We start from the raw sequence: 13,960 nt of genomic DNA, 5'->3' as shown, positions 1-13,960 counted from the left end.
ATAAAATATATTAGAAATTTTAATAGTTAAAACCAACCGTTTCTATTAGTTATAGTTATAGGTAGCAATCGTGTTAATAACTAATAATTTATTTCATATTTAAGGAAGCATGCAATTTCACAAAAAAAAGGTTTGTAAAGTTTCGTTGTTATTGCCGAATGTTATGCAGAAATGTCATGGTGTCCTTGGTTATATCTATAAATCAACGGTAAAGTTAGTGGTATTGGCTGTTGAACCCCATTCGACCTTCACAGTCAATGACCTTCAAGATAATAGTCCGTGTTTTACCTCGCAGTTCCTAATGGCTGTTGGTAAAGTATCGTCAGCCCTAAAATAGTGTACAATAACTAAATAAATAGAAGAAAAAAATTATAGAGCTAGTTAAAATTTAAAAAAAATACAAATTTTCTCTCTGGAGGCCGCCTCTGTTTTGGGCAGTGATTGACAGATGAACAGGCCAATAGTGAATGGGGTTTTCTTCTTCGGCCGAATGCGTCACTGAAAATAGGAGGGGCATAGGGGACACACGTGCTTTTGCAACCGGGAGAATCGACCTCTGAGAAGCTCAACGTGAGTTGTCATTGATTCAATATCATTGAGCTTTTTCCTCAAAAACTCAAAATATATTTAAGGGAAATCTCAGCGAATATTAGTTTTCTTTGTCAGATTTGAATAACATTTATAGTACTTGCCACTAGGTAGTGTGTCTCCCGATTAACTAACAAACGCATGTGCCATTTAGCTTTCAAGCTAACGTAATTTCTTATAACAATAATATGGGTTGTTTATTAAACGAAGCGTAGTACTATTAGCATGAAATCCTATTGGTTAAAACTGTGTAGTTGTGTTTCCTTTTTTAAACACTTATTAAGCTTACTGTTCATTCACTGTTTTTTTTAATCTGTTATGTTTTAGAATGGGCAATGTGTTGGCTTCCAGTTCCCCCACCCCATCGCCACCGGGGTCAGCCGGACCGGGTTTGGTGTCAGTACCACCAGGATTCACAATGCCAACCGTCGCACCAGTCTCGGTCACCGGTGGGCAGAACCCAGAACCTCTCCTTCAAAACCCTGGAGCATTTGAGGAGTGCCATCGCAAATGTAAAGGTAAGAGATCATTGCTTATATTCAGTGGTGTTGAAGCTTTTGTATACACCTGACTCAGTATGATCAAATTAAAGCAAAATAGTCATATCTGTATATTTGTTTACACATTTACACTGAATAATGTCTCTTGCTCAAAAACAATAATAAAACCATTATTGAAAATTCTTTTATAATGGGCATTCCATTGGTTTCAGTAAAAAATTTAATGGTGTCTATGATCTTTACTGGAATAGCTCCCAAATCTCACTACCACAACATTTGTAGTGGTTTTAATGGTATACTGATATACATGTTGATATTTGTAAACCATTTACAATTTGTATATGTACATTTTTCCAGTGTGACTGTGAATTAACGGGAGCTAAAAATGTTGACCTTGTTGTAAAGTTTAATGGTTTTATTTGTATATTTTTTTCTTCATATTTGTCTTGTCTGTCCCTCAGAGGTTTTTCCCATGCCGATGGAGGGTGTCCGACTAACACTTAACAAAGGATTAAGCAACAATTTTCAGGTTAGTGTTCACAGGTAAAGTGGATCTATCCTTCAACTGTATTGCAAACTGTGCTTATAGTTTATTATATCTTACTACATCTGTTCAATCCTTTACAGATTTGTTGTAGGTATATTAAAACTGCATTGTTTTACTCGACAGGTGAACCACACAGTATTGTTAAGTACCGTAGGAGATTCCAGTTACCGATTCGGAGCTACTTATGTTGGGACCAAGCAAATGGGTCCTGCCGAGGTAAACATCATTTTCAAGTGCGAGCATTTTTTTAAGCTTCCATTTGGCAGTTTTTTATCCAACATTTGCACACATTCAGTTGAATAGTTGTGTAGTTTAAGGATTCATTGTAATGCAGACTGCAGGCCATGTTCATCTTTATTCCCACAAACTGTTGGGTTGAAATTCAGAGTCTTTTCTAGCATGTAGCATGTTTGTTAGGGATGGGAAGATTCCCGGATTCACTCAGTGCATCGGCTTAATAACTGCATCGGATGCAAATTAGCATATGCATCGTTTCTAACATATTTTGCATTGATTAAAAACTGATTTATTTATTTATAATTATAAGTATAGCCATAGTTGTTCTTACACAGTTTTCATTTGTGTGTGATATAGAAACAAAACCTGGAATATAGAAAAAAATTGCTTTATGTAATAATTATAAAGTACACATGAGCATGGCACGTACATCACGTGCTACTATTACCCTAAAAAGGCGTATTGCGATCGCCTTGCCATTGCATGTTTTTGTGAAGAGTACTGTGTGATTTGCATGTAAACATGGCTATTATATAAACGCATGTTACATTTAAATTTGTCCTCACCAGATGTTGAGAGAATTTTACATGTCATACTTTGTATTTGTGTAATTTCAGGCCTTTCCCGTCATGGTTGGTGACATGGACAGCACGGGCAGTCTTAACGCACAGATCATCCATCAGGTCACGGACAAAGTGCGCTCCAAACTTGCCTTTCAGGTCTGTATGTGTCAAATTCTAGGTTTTATTTTATTATTATGATGATATAAATCCATTGTTGAACTTATAATGCTTTACTCCATCAGACTCAACAGCAGAAGTTTGTTAACTGGCAAGGAGATGCTGAGTACAAAGGGGAGAATTTCACTGCTGCTGTCACTTTTGGCAACCCAGATGTGCTGGTGGGCTCCGGTAATTGTCTCTCGTTTCACTGTGTATTCCCATGCAGTCAAAATCATGTTTATTGCTTTCCGTACTCATTTGCATTATTATTTATTTATGCTTTTCTCACGGTTTTATCTTTTTTCTTCTTTTAGGACTTGTGGTAGCCCATTATCTTCAGTCCATCACTCCATCATTGGCATTAGGTGGAGAGCTGGTGTACCACCGCAGGCCGGGAGAGGAAGGCACGGTCATGTCTCTTGCCGGCAGATATACAGGTACACACATACAGCGAGATAAGTACATTTGAATGATGTGTTGTGCATACATCAGGGCTCCAGACTAACTTTTTTCACTAGGAGCACAGTGGCCCCCAACTGAAAATTTTAGGGGCACAACCAAAAAATTTAGGGGCACACACCATAAATCAACATGCTAACCAAACATTCACATTTCTACTCATTTCCACTGTATTACTAATAAATACTTTGATGATAGATGCAGAAAGTACAATGTGCTGTTTCAAAATCAGTGTCACAAAAAAGGTCAAATATACTGGTCGCACATGTGCGACTGGATGTTAAATTCAGTGGCACACTCTCAAATTTTGGTGGCAGTCTGGAGCCCTGTACATAACTTCTGATTGGTTTGTACACTGTAGAAATTCAATGTTGTGCTGACTGTCTTCTTGGACTTCATACTGACACCTAGTGGTGTAAATGTAACTTTATTAAATTTTGCAGTTACAAATGCCATTGCTTAAATGCACCTTTTATCACTAATTTATCATAGTGGTGATTTAATCCGTTAAAAAAATTAAGCTATTGAAATTTGTCTCCTATTTTTTATCTTGATAACAGGTAGTAACTTTATAGCCACACTGACACTAGGAGGTGATGGAGGTCATGGATCATATTATCACAAAGCCAATGACCAGGTAGATATTGACCATTTATAATAATGTTTTTGAATATTTTTTTTTACTGAATGCAACAAATGTTTTATGTTTTGGTATTAGTTGCAGGTTGGTGTGGAGTTTGAAGCAAGCGCCCGTATGCAGGACACCAGTGTGTCATTCGGGTACCAGCTCGATGTCCCCAAAGCCAATCTGGTCTTTAAAGGTTGGTTTCACACTTACAATGATTATGCATATAGTGAACACATGCAGCTTTTTAGAATTATTGGACAAATATTGCTAAATAATAAGCAACAATTTAATCTCGGCATGCATTTGTCTTCTAAGATGTGTATGCACAAATTGCATTTGTGCATCTTTTTCTCTAGGTTCATTAGACAGTAACTGGGTTGTAGGAGCCACTCTTGAAAAGAAGTTGCAGCCCCTGCCTCTGTCGCTTGCACTCTGTGCTTTCCTTAACCATAGAAAAAACAGCTTCAAGTGTGGATTTGGTATTTCACTTGGATAATCTGACATCTTTTCGTACTAAGAAAGCTTTGATTATTACTACAGTTTACAAACCAGTGATGTAACTGGTTCTACGGTAAAGACTAAACTCCCATGCATTTTCATCCATATCCATGTTGCCTATGAGGCAAAATGAAAGTGAACCAAAAATTTTGCTCGTTTCATGTATAAGCAGATTTTAACCTTATTTCTGTAATATAAATAAAAAGATAATATTAGTAAATACGGTAAAAGCGAATGATAAACAAATGCAATCGTAAATTAAAAATGTAAGTATCATGATGTTGTGTTATTTTGCCATTTATTGTTTCTTGATTTTTTTTTATAATTTATTATTTACATTTAAGGTATTTAGCAGAGCTCTTTATCTGGGTTTTGTGTTTGTCAATATTCAGGGGTTTCATTCTTTTCAAATGTTTTGCTGAAATATCTGTGCTTGTTACATATACAAATAAATAAAATTGTATATGTTGCCTGTATTACATTTGATCTTTTTTTCTGTGATGTTCTGTATGGTTTTATGTTTAGCAGACATCTGGTCTTTGTATATGCAGATAACTGTTGTGATGAAGCAGGCAAAGTCCAGATGGACCCTCATTAATTCCTGACTCATCAATCAATCATTCCCTGTCATAACATGAACTGTGCAGTAATACGTGTGAATCGGCATGCACATAGACACGAACACAAAATCTTGATATGTACAACACAATCAAAATAACTAAATTATTGTTACATTACTGTTATTTACTTTTCTTTTTTATCTGTATTATTCCAATGGGGAATTCTGTTTTCTCTTAAGTCAGTTAGGGAATTGTTATTGTTTGACTACTTGCCATGAAATATTGCCTGGTATTTAGAAATTCTTAATAGTTTGGTGATATCATTAAGTATGTTATAAATTACTATATGCTTACGTAAGCAAATAACAATACTGAACTATAGTTACACACTGTAGTATACATGATCTTTGTTATTACTGTAGCAAACAAATAAAATAGTTTCACATTTAAAACATTTTGTTAGGTGTTTGAATTTCCCTAGGTATGTAATTTACCTTTTAACTACCTTCAATTGTTAAGTTTAATAAAATTTATTGAAAGTCATTTACTAGATTTTAACTTGTCAAATTCAGCTTATTTTGATTTTTTGAGTTGCTTTAACTTAAAGGTGCCATTGAATAAAAAACTTTTACCTAGGTATCTTTGTCTTTACCTAGGCATAGATGAATAAAAAGATTTCTGTACATGATGCTGACATATCATTAGCCTCAAAAGCGTTAGTTTCATATTTTTTATGTAAACCTTGTGCATGCAAAAGACGGCTGGAAAACAGGCCAATCTCAACATAACACTAACTGTGATGTAACAGTCGAGATGTACACCCCAACATGTTTACTAATGTGAGCTACTGGCATGAGCCAATCAGAGCAGAGCTCAACATTATTATTCATGACCGTTCCAAATAGAGCAATAATAAACCATTTCAGTTAAAGGACAAATCCGAGGGTTGTAAATTGGACATGTAAAAACGTTTCTGGATGATTTGTGCACTTAAAGGTGACATAGAATGATTGAACGGAGTATTCTTGTTCTGTGATGTGACGTAGACAAAAAAAATTTAGTTTGGGTCTGTAATGCCTTAGAAGCTTCCTAAAAACCTTTCTCAGATAGCTCTATTAGGGTGGGGGATTTTAAACAAGTGGTTTTGCACCTATTTGGCTCCCCCTACTGGCTTAACTTGCAATTTCATTACTGATTGGCTGACTTTGCTGCCACTCAAAAAATGTAGCCAATTATTTTAAAGTGGAGGGGCAGTTAGATGCCTGTGATGTCATAAGCATCAGTTTTTCAGATTGGGCTGTTTTCTGGCTTACATTTCTAAAAGAGGAATTTCTATGAGACTGAGATGTTTAGCATGTCTAGTACTTTTTGTATGTTTGTGAATGTGGGTAGACTACCATTATTCAACAAAGACAAGGTAAAAATGGTTTTTCATTCTCTGTCCCCTTTAATAAAGTAAAAACCAAATTGCATAATGTAAATATCAAAGAACAATTTATTATTTCAATGCATTTTTTGGCACCTTTAATAAACATCAATAAACGTCTAAAATTTATAATTAAAAGGATATTTCATCCAAAAATGAAAAACTGTCATTTACTCACCCTCAAGTTGTTTTAAACCTGTATGTATTTCTTAGAAAAAAGAAGAAGAAATGCTTTTCTGGGTCAAAAAAAAATAAATATTGTACAAACAATCCAGGGTGCTCTTCAAAAAAGGGCCTATAATAGCATTAAGAAAATAGAAAAATGAGGCACTCCTGATAAATGTAAAAAAAAGCCTTTAATCATTAAAGGCTTTTTACATTTATCAGGTTTGCCCCATTTTTCTACGTTCTTACTGTATGAATTTCTGTTTTGCTAAACACAGAGATATTTTGATAAATATTTGTGATCAAACAGATCTGGGGCACCATTCACTTCCATTGTATTCTTTTATTCTCCTCTTAAGTCGTCAATTGTGCCCAGATCTGTTTGGTTATTAACATTTTTCAATATCATTTGTGCTCAGCAGAACAAAGAAATTTATACAGGTTGGGAACACCTTAAGGGAAGTAAATGATGAAAATGTTTTCATTTTCATTTTTGGGTGAACTACCTTTTTTAACTTAAGTCAACGAAATTTGTTTTACCTGTATTGTTAAAATGCTGAAAGCTGTATGGCGCAGACCTCGAACAATCATCCCTCACCACTTTTCTTGATCTGTTTATGGGCAGCATCACTTGCATACTCACAGTATATCTAGTATGTATGTAGTAATACCAAGTCTTCATATTTGCTCTACAACACAGCAGCAGCATAAACAGATCTATTTTAAAAAGGCCAGATTTATTGATATGTTATGACCAGCATGCTAAAATTGTTTTACTACATCTCTTGTTTTAAATTAATAAAATGTATACTGCCCTGCAGTGCTGGCATACCTTGTTACACTGGAATGCGATTAGATCATCATGACAAAAGCTCAGGGGTGTTATCTTCTCTTTTACCTGATAAAATCTCCACACAGACTCAAAGTCTTAATGACTTTTTTGTGTAAATGGATGAATGGCTAGATAGGTACACAAAGGTTTTACATCTTAGGAAAGTACTTCTATTTTGAGGACGGCATATGTGTAGAAATTAGGTTTGGCTCTGTGTTTAAAGAAATGTGTCAGGATTTATGCTAAAGGTATATATTGAGTCACAGGTCTGAGGTCAGTTCAGCTGATTTCATGATGTGGAATGAATGACATGTCAGTGTACAGCAGGGCATCATCTTCTGGACTTTACTGCCTTTATCACACTAATACAATCTATACCATATATACAGTGCTGGTACCTTCTCAACACACTTGCACACTGAGGAAGACAAGAGAGGACTGTTAGGTAAATGAACACTGCAGATACAAGCACAGAAATGCTCTTTATTTAATGAAATTTATATTGTTTTAATAAAATTATCATTTTTTTTTAGATCCCACACATCATGAAGGTCTTTGTAGTTTTTGCTATCACAGTTTTCTGTGGTGAGTATTCACTTTTCGAATAAAAAATCAACATGACTGTAATTGAGATTTGCTTCTGTTAGACCCCAACTCAATACTTGTGGTTAATCACTTTGGTTTATTCAATAGGTTGTCATGCCAATTTGTTGGGGCAGGACCAAGCAGGTCCCAGTATTGACCTTGTAAAAAATGCCTTTTGGAATTACGTTGCCCAGGCCACCCTCACGGCTGAAGACACGGTGCAGATGATCAAAAACTCAGAACTGGGACAAGATATCAGGTAAGCATTATTAGGAAATGATAAAAATCTAAAAATGAATAAAACATAAACCCAAAAATCTTTGTCTCCACAGTGACAGGATCTCTACAAGTGCAGGCGCCGTAAACGAATACACCCTTGCCATTCAGGGTCAAGTAACTCCTCTGACCCAAGACTTGCTGGACAAACTTTCTCAAGAGGCCGATCAACTTAAACTACGTATGGAACAGGAAATGACATCTGCGCAATCCCAGCTCAAGCCTTATTATGAGGAGATTAAAGATGATATTCAAATTCAGGTTGACAAGCTAAAGAAGGATGTGACCCCGTATGCAGAGACCCTAAACTCTGAAGCCTTGAAATCTAAACTGCTACAGGGGGCTGAGGAGCTGAAGGCAAACCTGGAGAGAAGTCTGATGGGGCTGGGTCCCCAAACAGAGGAGCTCAAGGAGAAACTGGACCAACATCTCCAGGACTTTCAGATGAACATGCCTTCATTAGCACAAAGCTTTCAGACACAACTGGCAGAGAAAAGTCAAGAGATTCAGAGGAGCATTAATCCCTATACAGAGGAACTGATGAGCAAACTGGATCCATATGCTCAGGACCTGAAGGCTCAGTTAACAGCGCTCTGGGAATCTTTCGCTAAGAATAAGCAGTAGACTTTTTTTAGAAACATTAAGCAAATTAAAAGGACATTTTGCTATTCTGGTTTGTAAAGGCAGTATTTAAGCCGTGGCTTGCTCAAAGTGAACTCAACATTTACTATTTCACAAAAATATATTTTTATTGCACATGAATGTTGCTAAACATGGCTTAATAAAACTGTTTTGTATTCATCTACAATATGGGTGGTCCTTATTTTTCAACTTTTAAAAGTTGCTCTCACCCCACCAATATGTTTGAATAAAAAAATAAAAAAATTGGGCAATTTTTTTTCAATATTAATTAATATTTAGAAGTTGCCTTTGAAGTTGAACACATTCACATATTATGTGATACTTTGTGCTAGCATGTATAATTGTTTAATAATATACTTTTGGCAGTGATGGACAGTGATTTGACCATGCTGCATGTAATTAAAACTCCTGTTTTAGTTGTGATATGTCTTTCAAAGAAAGAAAGCTTCAATGTGAATGAAGGACAATAGACACTAAAATGGCTGAAACAACACGAAGCAAGTCTGCTATATGGTTACTCGGATCAGAAGAGACTGAAATAACTGGAACAAAGTTACCCTCCAAGAAGCAAGTTTTATCTGTGTTTTATGTGTTTTTAAATGGTACAGTTTTTGCAAAAACATGTGATTTCGGAAATATTCAAAGGTTTTGAGCAACCCCTAGATATTGTAGGAACAATTCAAAATTTTGCACAGTGTGTTTTTATTGATATCCTAACACATTTAGGGGGTGAGAGTTGAACATTAAAAAAAACTGACCCATTATAAGGACCACCCTATCTACAAATTCAAATCTTTTTATTTATTAAGTTAAGCTTTTATTCTCTCAACTTTCATCCTATGGTCCTAGACAAGGTTGAGATGAGTATCTAAAAAAAGGCTTTTGGTAAAACACAAAATTACCTTTGCTTTAACGGTTAATAAGATAAAAGGAGCAGAACATTGGAATCAAGCTGACTATTGTAGCACCTTTTAAACTTAGCTGTTTTTGCAATGGTTAAAATTTTCACCAAATGTGAGAAGGCTATTGACCACTTGAATCGTACGGTGCCACTTGTTAATTGTTTTATTGAAAATATGTAGATTTAGCTGGTTTAATTTATGTATTTGTATGCTCTGCTAAATTAAGCTATTACAGAAAGTTTTTCATAAACAACTTGCAGTACAGAATATATACAAAATGAACAGTTTGTTAGTTAATGTTTATAGGTATTCATGTATTTTTTTTATTTAGCTTTTAATAAATTAATAAATAAATAATTTTACTAAATTACATGCTTGTGTCTCCCTTCATGCGTTTGAATTGATGTATAACCCATGCATATTTAGCATGAAACAAATAAAAAACAATTAAACAGAAAATTGGTTAATATGTTTAAACAAATAAATAAGCCCATAACTTCTTCCTTCAGAATTTTATTCAAATTTATAGGACATTTTACTTGACTTCCCTCTCTTTCTTTTAAGGTTCAAAATATATTAAAAAATGCTGGATCGTTGTTGTTGGGTAAAAGTTAAAGAGCTTCTATGGTTCGATTCACGATTTTATATTTCCTTTAGTGTGTCAGTGTGTATTAGTATACGTTAACGATATGAGGTACATATCCCAAAGTAAACGATGACGGGAGTTATCGTCTCCAACGTAAATCTCTTTCTTGGACTACAACTTAGCCTGTAAGTAAACAGCTGTTAGCATTGTGTGCATTGTATAAGCGAATCTTTCAAACATGGTAAGGAGCATCATTACCACGTTTCCGGCTGACGTGGTATTCAGCCTAATCACAACGTACAGATTAGCTGGCCAGTCATGGACACAGCGCTTTTCAAATCTATGAGTTTTGTACAAAATCTGTGCATTTTAGGAAGAGAGTGAAATCTGGAGCTACAAAAATTTACGGTGTGTAAAATAATGTTTTTTTTTTTTGAGTGATTATATTCCTTCCCAATCCCACACCCAAGCATCAACACAAGCATTTGAGACGTACACTATTAGACATATGGGCTAAGATGCTGGCAAGCTTTCATAAAGACACCACAAACATAAAGATCACCTCAATGACAGAAACTTATATCTAAAGGCCAGCTGGGCTCATCCTGTGGCACATGTTTTAGACAACTTTTTATGTCACACTTAAGGTCAGAGGGCCAAAAGGGAAAATTCTTAAGTCATTTTGCAAAGCATTGACATCAAAACACCTTCTTTAAACAGACAACTCTGAACACTGTAAAGCATTAATTTGGCACAATGTATATGACCTCTTCACTGATCTATTAAGTATCTTGCGCAAAATCATTATTTTTGTCGCATAGCAATGTTCTGTAACAAGCATTCGTCATCAATAACATTCTAATGAAGATTTATTTTATCGTTTTATAAAATAAGGCCAGCTGTACCAAATTATGTACGTATTCATTATTCACAGCCTACTGTACCTTATTGCTTAATTCCAATTGATCTTTATGTATGGTACATAGGTCAGAACGTCTGTGTTGCACCAGTCTACACGTACGTGTGAACTACTCAGGATAAGAGATATCAATCTTCTCATGGATGATAGCAGTTTGCTGACATGATCTCTTATGTTATCCCATGTTGGATTTTTAATAGTGCAAGGACATTTTGAAAAAAAAAGTATTTTTAAAATAGACGTATTTGTAAAGAACAAAAGCCAATGATTGATCAATGAGTGAATAAAAGATTGCATGGGATTAAGATAGAATATAAGTAAACAATTAATTAATAACCAAGTTAAATCATTTAAAAAAAGATAAAAATCTAATGAAGTGAACAGTAATTTTTATAGGATGATAAAATGGCTAGACAGAGAGATGAGCTTTGATCTTTGAATCATGTATGGTGTCCTTTATCTTGTGTAAGACAAAAGGTCATTTTAGCACAATGCCTTGTTGCATAATGGATTATTAACTATTTTAACATTAACTGTTGATGAATTTCTATTTTAACTAATGACCAATGAAGTTAAAACTTTCTTTGTCTCTTCTGTTGTACTCAATGAAATACTTCAAGTATGATATTTGTTTTGTGCTCATGCAATTTCTGTTTGGTTAGATATGGACAACTCTCATAATTTCAGACCAAGTAGCTACAATAATTTTTAACAAATAACTATCACATTTTTAACTAAATTTTGTCCTTTTGGAATCGTGCAACGTGGAATGAAATACTGCCATAAAAAGCAAACAGCAGAGTAGAGAACTTTGGACATGGTCTGCCAGTTCATCTGTTAATCGGCGTCACCTTATGACCAATAACAAGATTCGACTGTGTTCCAGTCATATAAATACCCGGCATTTCAAAACATTCCTTACAGAATACATCTGGTAATGCAGCTTTCATCTTCAGGCTTCTTTCGGTGGATATTTTATATATATATATTCACGCATTATACCCTTAACTATTCTGTTTTATGCAGGTGTGCTGTCTAAAAACAAACATGAAGTTTGTTGGAGTAATCCTCGCTCTAGCTATTTTTTCAGGTAAGTCAAATGTATAATTTTTGTATTATTCATTGACTTTGAAAACAAGAGGCTTGCATTCCTCATTCAGGAGGAAAATATCTTTGGCATAATCATAGTTTGATATTCAATCCAAAAACAGATTATTTTAAGTTCTTGATGTTACACAAAATAGTATTGCAAAAATAGGATGCAAATTACCAAACGTTCATGTATTGAAATATTTGTGATCCCTGCTGCAGGCTGCCATGGGCGCTTCTTGCTTCAAGATGAAGCGAACAAAGGCTGGCAGGAGCAAGTGGACTGGTTCACGAGCCGGTTGTCTGAAGTGGCTGCTAATGCTCAAGAGATGAGGGACAGCGTCCAGAACACCCAGCTCAGCAGAGAATTAGAGTTAGTAAAAATCACAACAAATCACTGACTACACTGTCTTTTTAGGCACTAAGACACCTGACAATTTGCAAAGATCCAAAAAGTTTCAAAAACCTGAAGCTATATTTATGATATGATATATATTTACAGCACTCTGATCTCTGACATCATGAGGGAACTGCAAATGTACAATGAAGATCTGCAGTCCAAGGTGGGTCCCTATGCACAGGAGGCTGCCCAAAAATTAAAAGAAGATCTGGATCTGCTTGCAAATAAGCTTCGTACGCACCTGGTGGAAGCTAAGGATCGTGCCACCGAATACACCCAGGAGCTTCAGACCATGATGGAGCAGAACGCTGATGAAGTCAAGAACAGGTTCACTGCCTACATCAAGAAAATAAAGAAACGTTTGACCAAGGACACCCAAGAGATCAACAAGTACGTCTGGTGAAGTGTATCGTTTGAGTAGTTTTTGTATTATTGTTATTTATCACAGCACTATTGATTTGTTACTGATTGTCCCTCGTCTGATGTTTAGGAAATTTGCGACATTCTTTGAGGAACTTGGCTCTCGCATTGCTCAGAGTTGGGAGGACATAAAGGATCGCCTTGAGCCTTACTTCACTGAAATTCTTCAGAACGCAGAAGACAAACTGACGACTCTTGGAGAAATGCTGAAGAACCAGGGTGAAGACATTAAAGACCAGATAGAATCAAAAATGCAGGATCTCAAAGAGCAAGCTGAGAAGGCCAAAGAAAACGTGCAGGATGCTATTCAAAAGAGGGTAGAAGAGCTTCAGAAATGGTTTCAGTCGTCCTAAAGCAGATGCTTACTTTCTGCAAGTTTTTAAATTCATAAAAATAAGGTATTATAGTTTTTGGAATGACTTTCCCAGTTAGCTTTGCTAACAGAAATTCAAGTGTTATAAATATAAGTCAACGGATGTAAAAATGTCAAAGTGAATGGAATATTTCATTAATAGGTCTACTCATCTATGTGTGTGTACAGATAAAGACTATGTAAGATAAGCCCAATAAAACAATAGGGGACAATGTGCATGTGTGACCTTTTCTTTATACCATTAATATGTGTAATCTACACCACCATATAAAAGTTTAGGGTGACTAATTTTATTTATAGAGACTAAAAATCTTTTTTCAAATTTTTTAAATATATGAGTAATAGTAACAAATCAAATCTATATATTGACACAAATGTAACTATGGGGATTATAATAATAATACAAAAATGTATTCTACATTTAAATAGCACATCTACAAAATAGTAATTGTAGTGAAATGGCCCTAAATTGTTGAAGGGCTATATAATAAATATATTTTTGTAGGCTATATAATAAATGTTAATAAAGTAAACTGATACAATAAATTGTATAAACACAAGTAATCATAAGCACAAATACATGGTTAAGAGTTCTTTTTTCTTTGT

The 13,960-nt window shown here is 35.0% G+C and overlaps 3 protein-coding genes across 4 annotated transcripts; all 3 read left to right on the top strand.

The window, feature by feature from the left end:
- Positions 1 to 417: 417 nt before the first annotated feature.
- Positions 418 to 4,655, top strand: tomm40l (translocase of outer mitochondrial membrane 40 homolog, like). 2 transcript variants are annotated; one of them, XM_055220479.2, is made up of 10 exons: positions 418 to 570; positions 916 to 1,106; positions 1,550 to 1,617; positions 1,759 to 1,851; positions 2,490 to 2,591; positions 2,678 to 2,783; positions 2,909 to 3,031; positions 3,614 to 3,690; positions 3,772 to 3,874; positions 4,038 to 4,655. In XM_055220479.2, exons 2-10 carry the CDS (start codon positions 917 to 919, stop codon positions 4,175 to 4,177), a joined length of 1,002 nt encoding a protein of 333 aa, XP_055076454.2. In that variant the 5' UTR covers positions 418 to 570; position 916; the 3' UTR covers positions 4,178 to 4,655. The 2 variants fall into 2 exon arrangements, with proteins under 2 accessions (XP_055076454.2, XP_055076455.2); XM_055220480.2 differs by having other exon boundaries at positions 564 to 698.
- A 2,780-nt stretch (positions 4,656 to 7,435) lies between these two features.
- apoa4a (apolipoprotein A-IV a) lies at positions 7,436 to 8,914 on the top strand. The gene is made up of 4 exons (XM_055220527.2): positions 7,436 to 7,607; positions 7,696 to 7,747; positions 7,856 to 8,006; positions 8,080 to 8,914. Exons 2-4 carry the CDS (start codon positions 7,708 to 7,710, stop codon positions 8,645 to 8,647), a joined length of 759 nt encoding a protein of 252 aa, XP_055076502.2. The 5' UTR covers positions 7,436 to 7,607; positions 7,696 to 7,707; the 3' UTR covers positions 8,648 to 8,914.
- A 3,004-nt stretch (positions 8,915 to 11,918) lies between these two features.
- apoea (apolipoprotein Ea) lies at positions 11,919 to 13,568 on the top strand. Its single transcript, XM_055219681.2, has 5 exons — positions 11,919 to 12,006; positions 12,099 to 12,162; positions 12,384 to 12,534; positions 12,664 to 12,951; positions 13,052 to 13,568. Exons 2-5 carry the CDS (start codon positions 12,120 to 12,122, stop codon positions 13,332 to 13,334), a joined length of 765 nt encoding a protein of 254 aa, XP_055075656.1. The 5' UTR covers positions 11,919 to 12,006; positions 12,099 to 12,119; the 3' UTR covers positions 13,335 to 13,568.
- Positions 13,569 to 13,960: the final 392 nt, after the last annotated feature.

This window comes from Misgurnus anguillicaudatus, chromosome 20 (assembly GCF_027580225.2).
Source record: "Misgurnus anguillicaudatus chromosome 20, ASM2758022v2, whole genome shotgun sequence".
Lineage (NCBI taxonomy): Eukaryota > Metazoa > Chordata > Actinopteri > Cypriniformes > Cobitidae > Misgurnus > Misgurnus anguillicaudatus.
The sequence above is the reverse complement of the archived record's forward strand: the minus strand, read 5'-3'. Positions and strand labels throughout refer to the sequence as shown.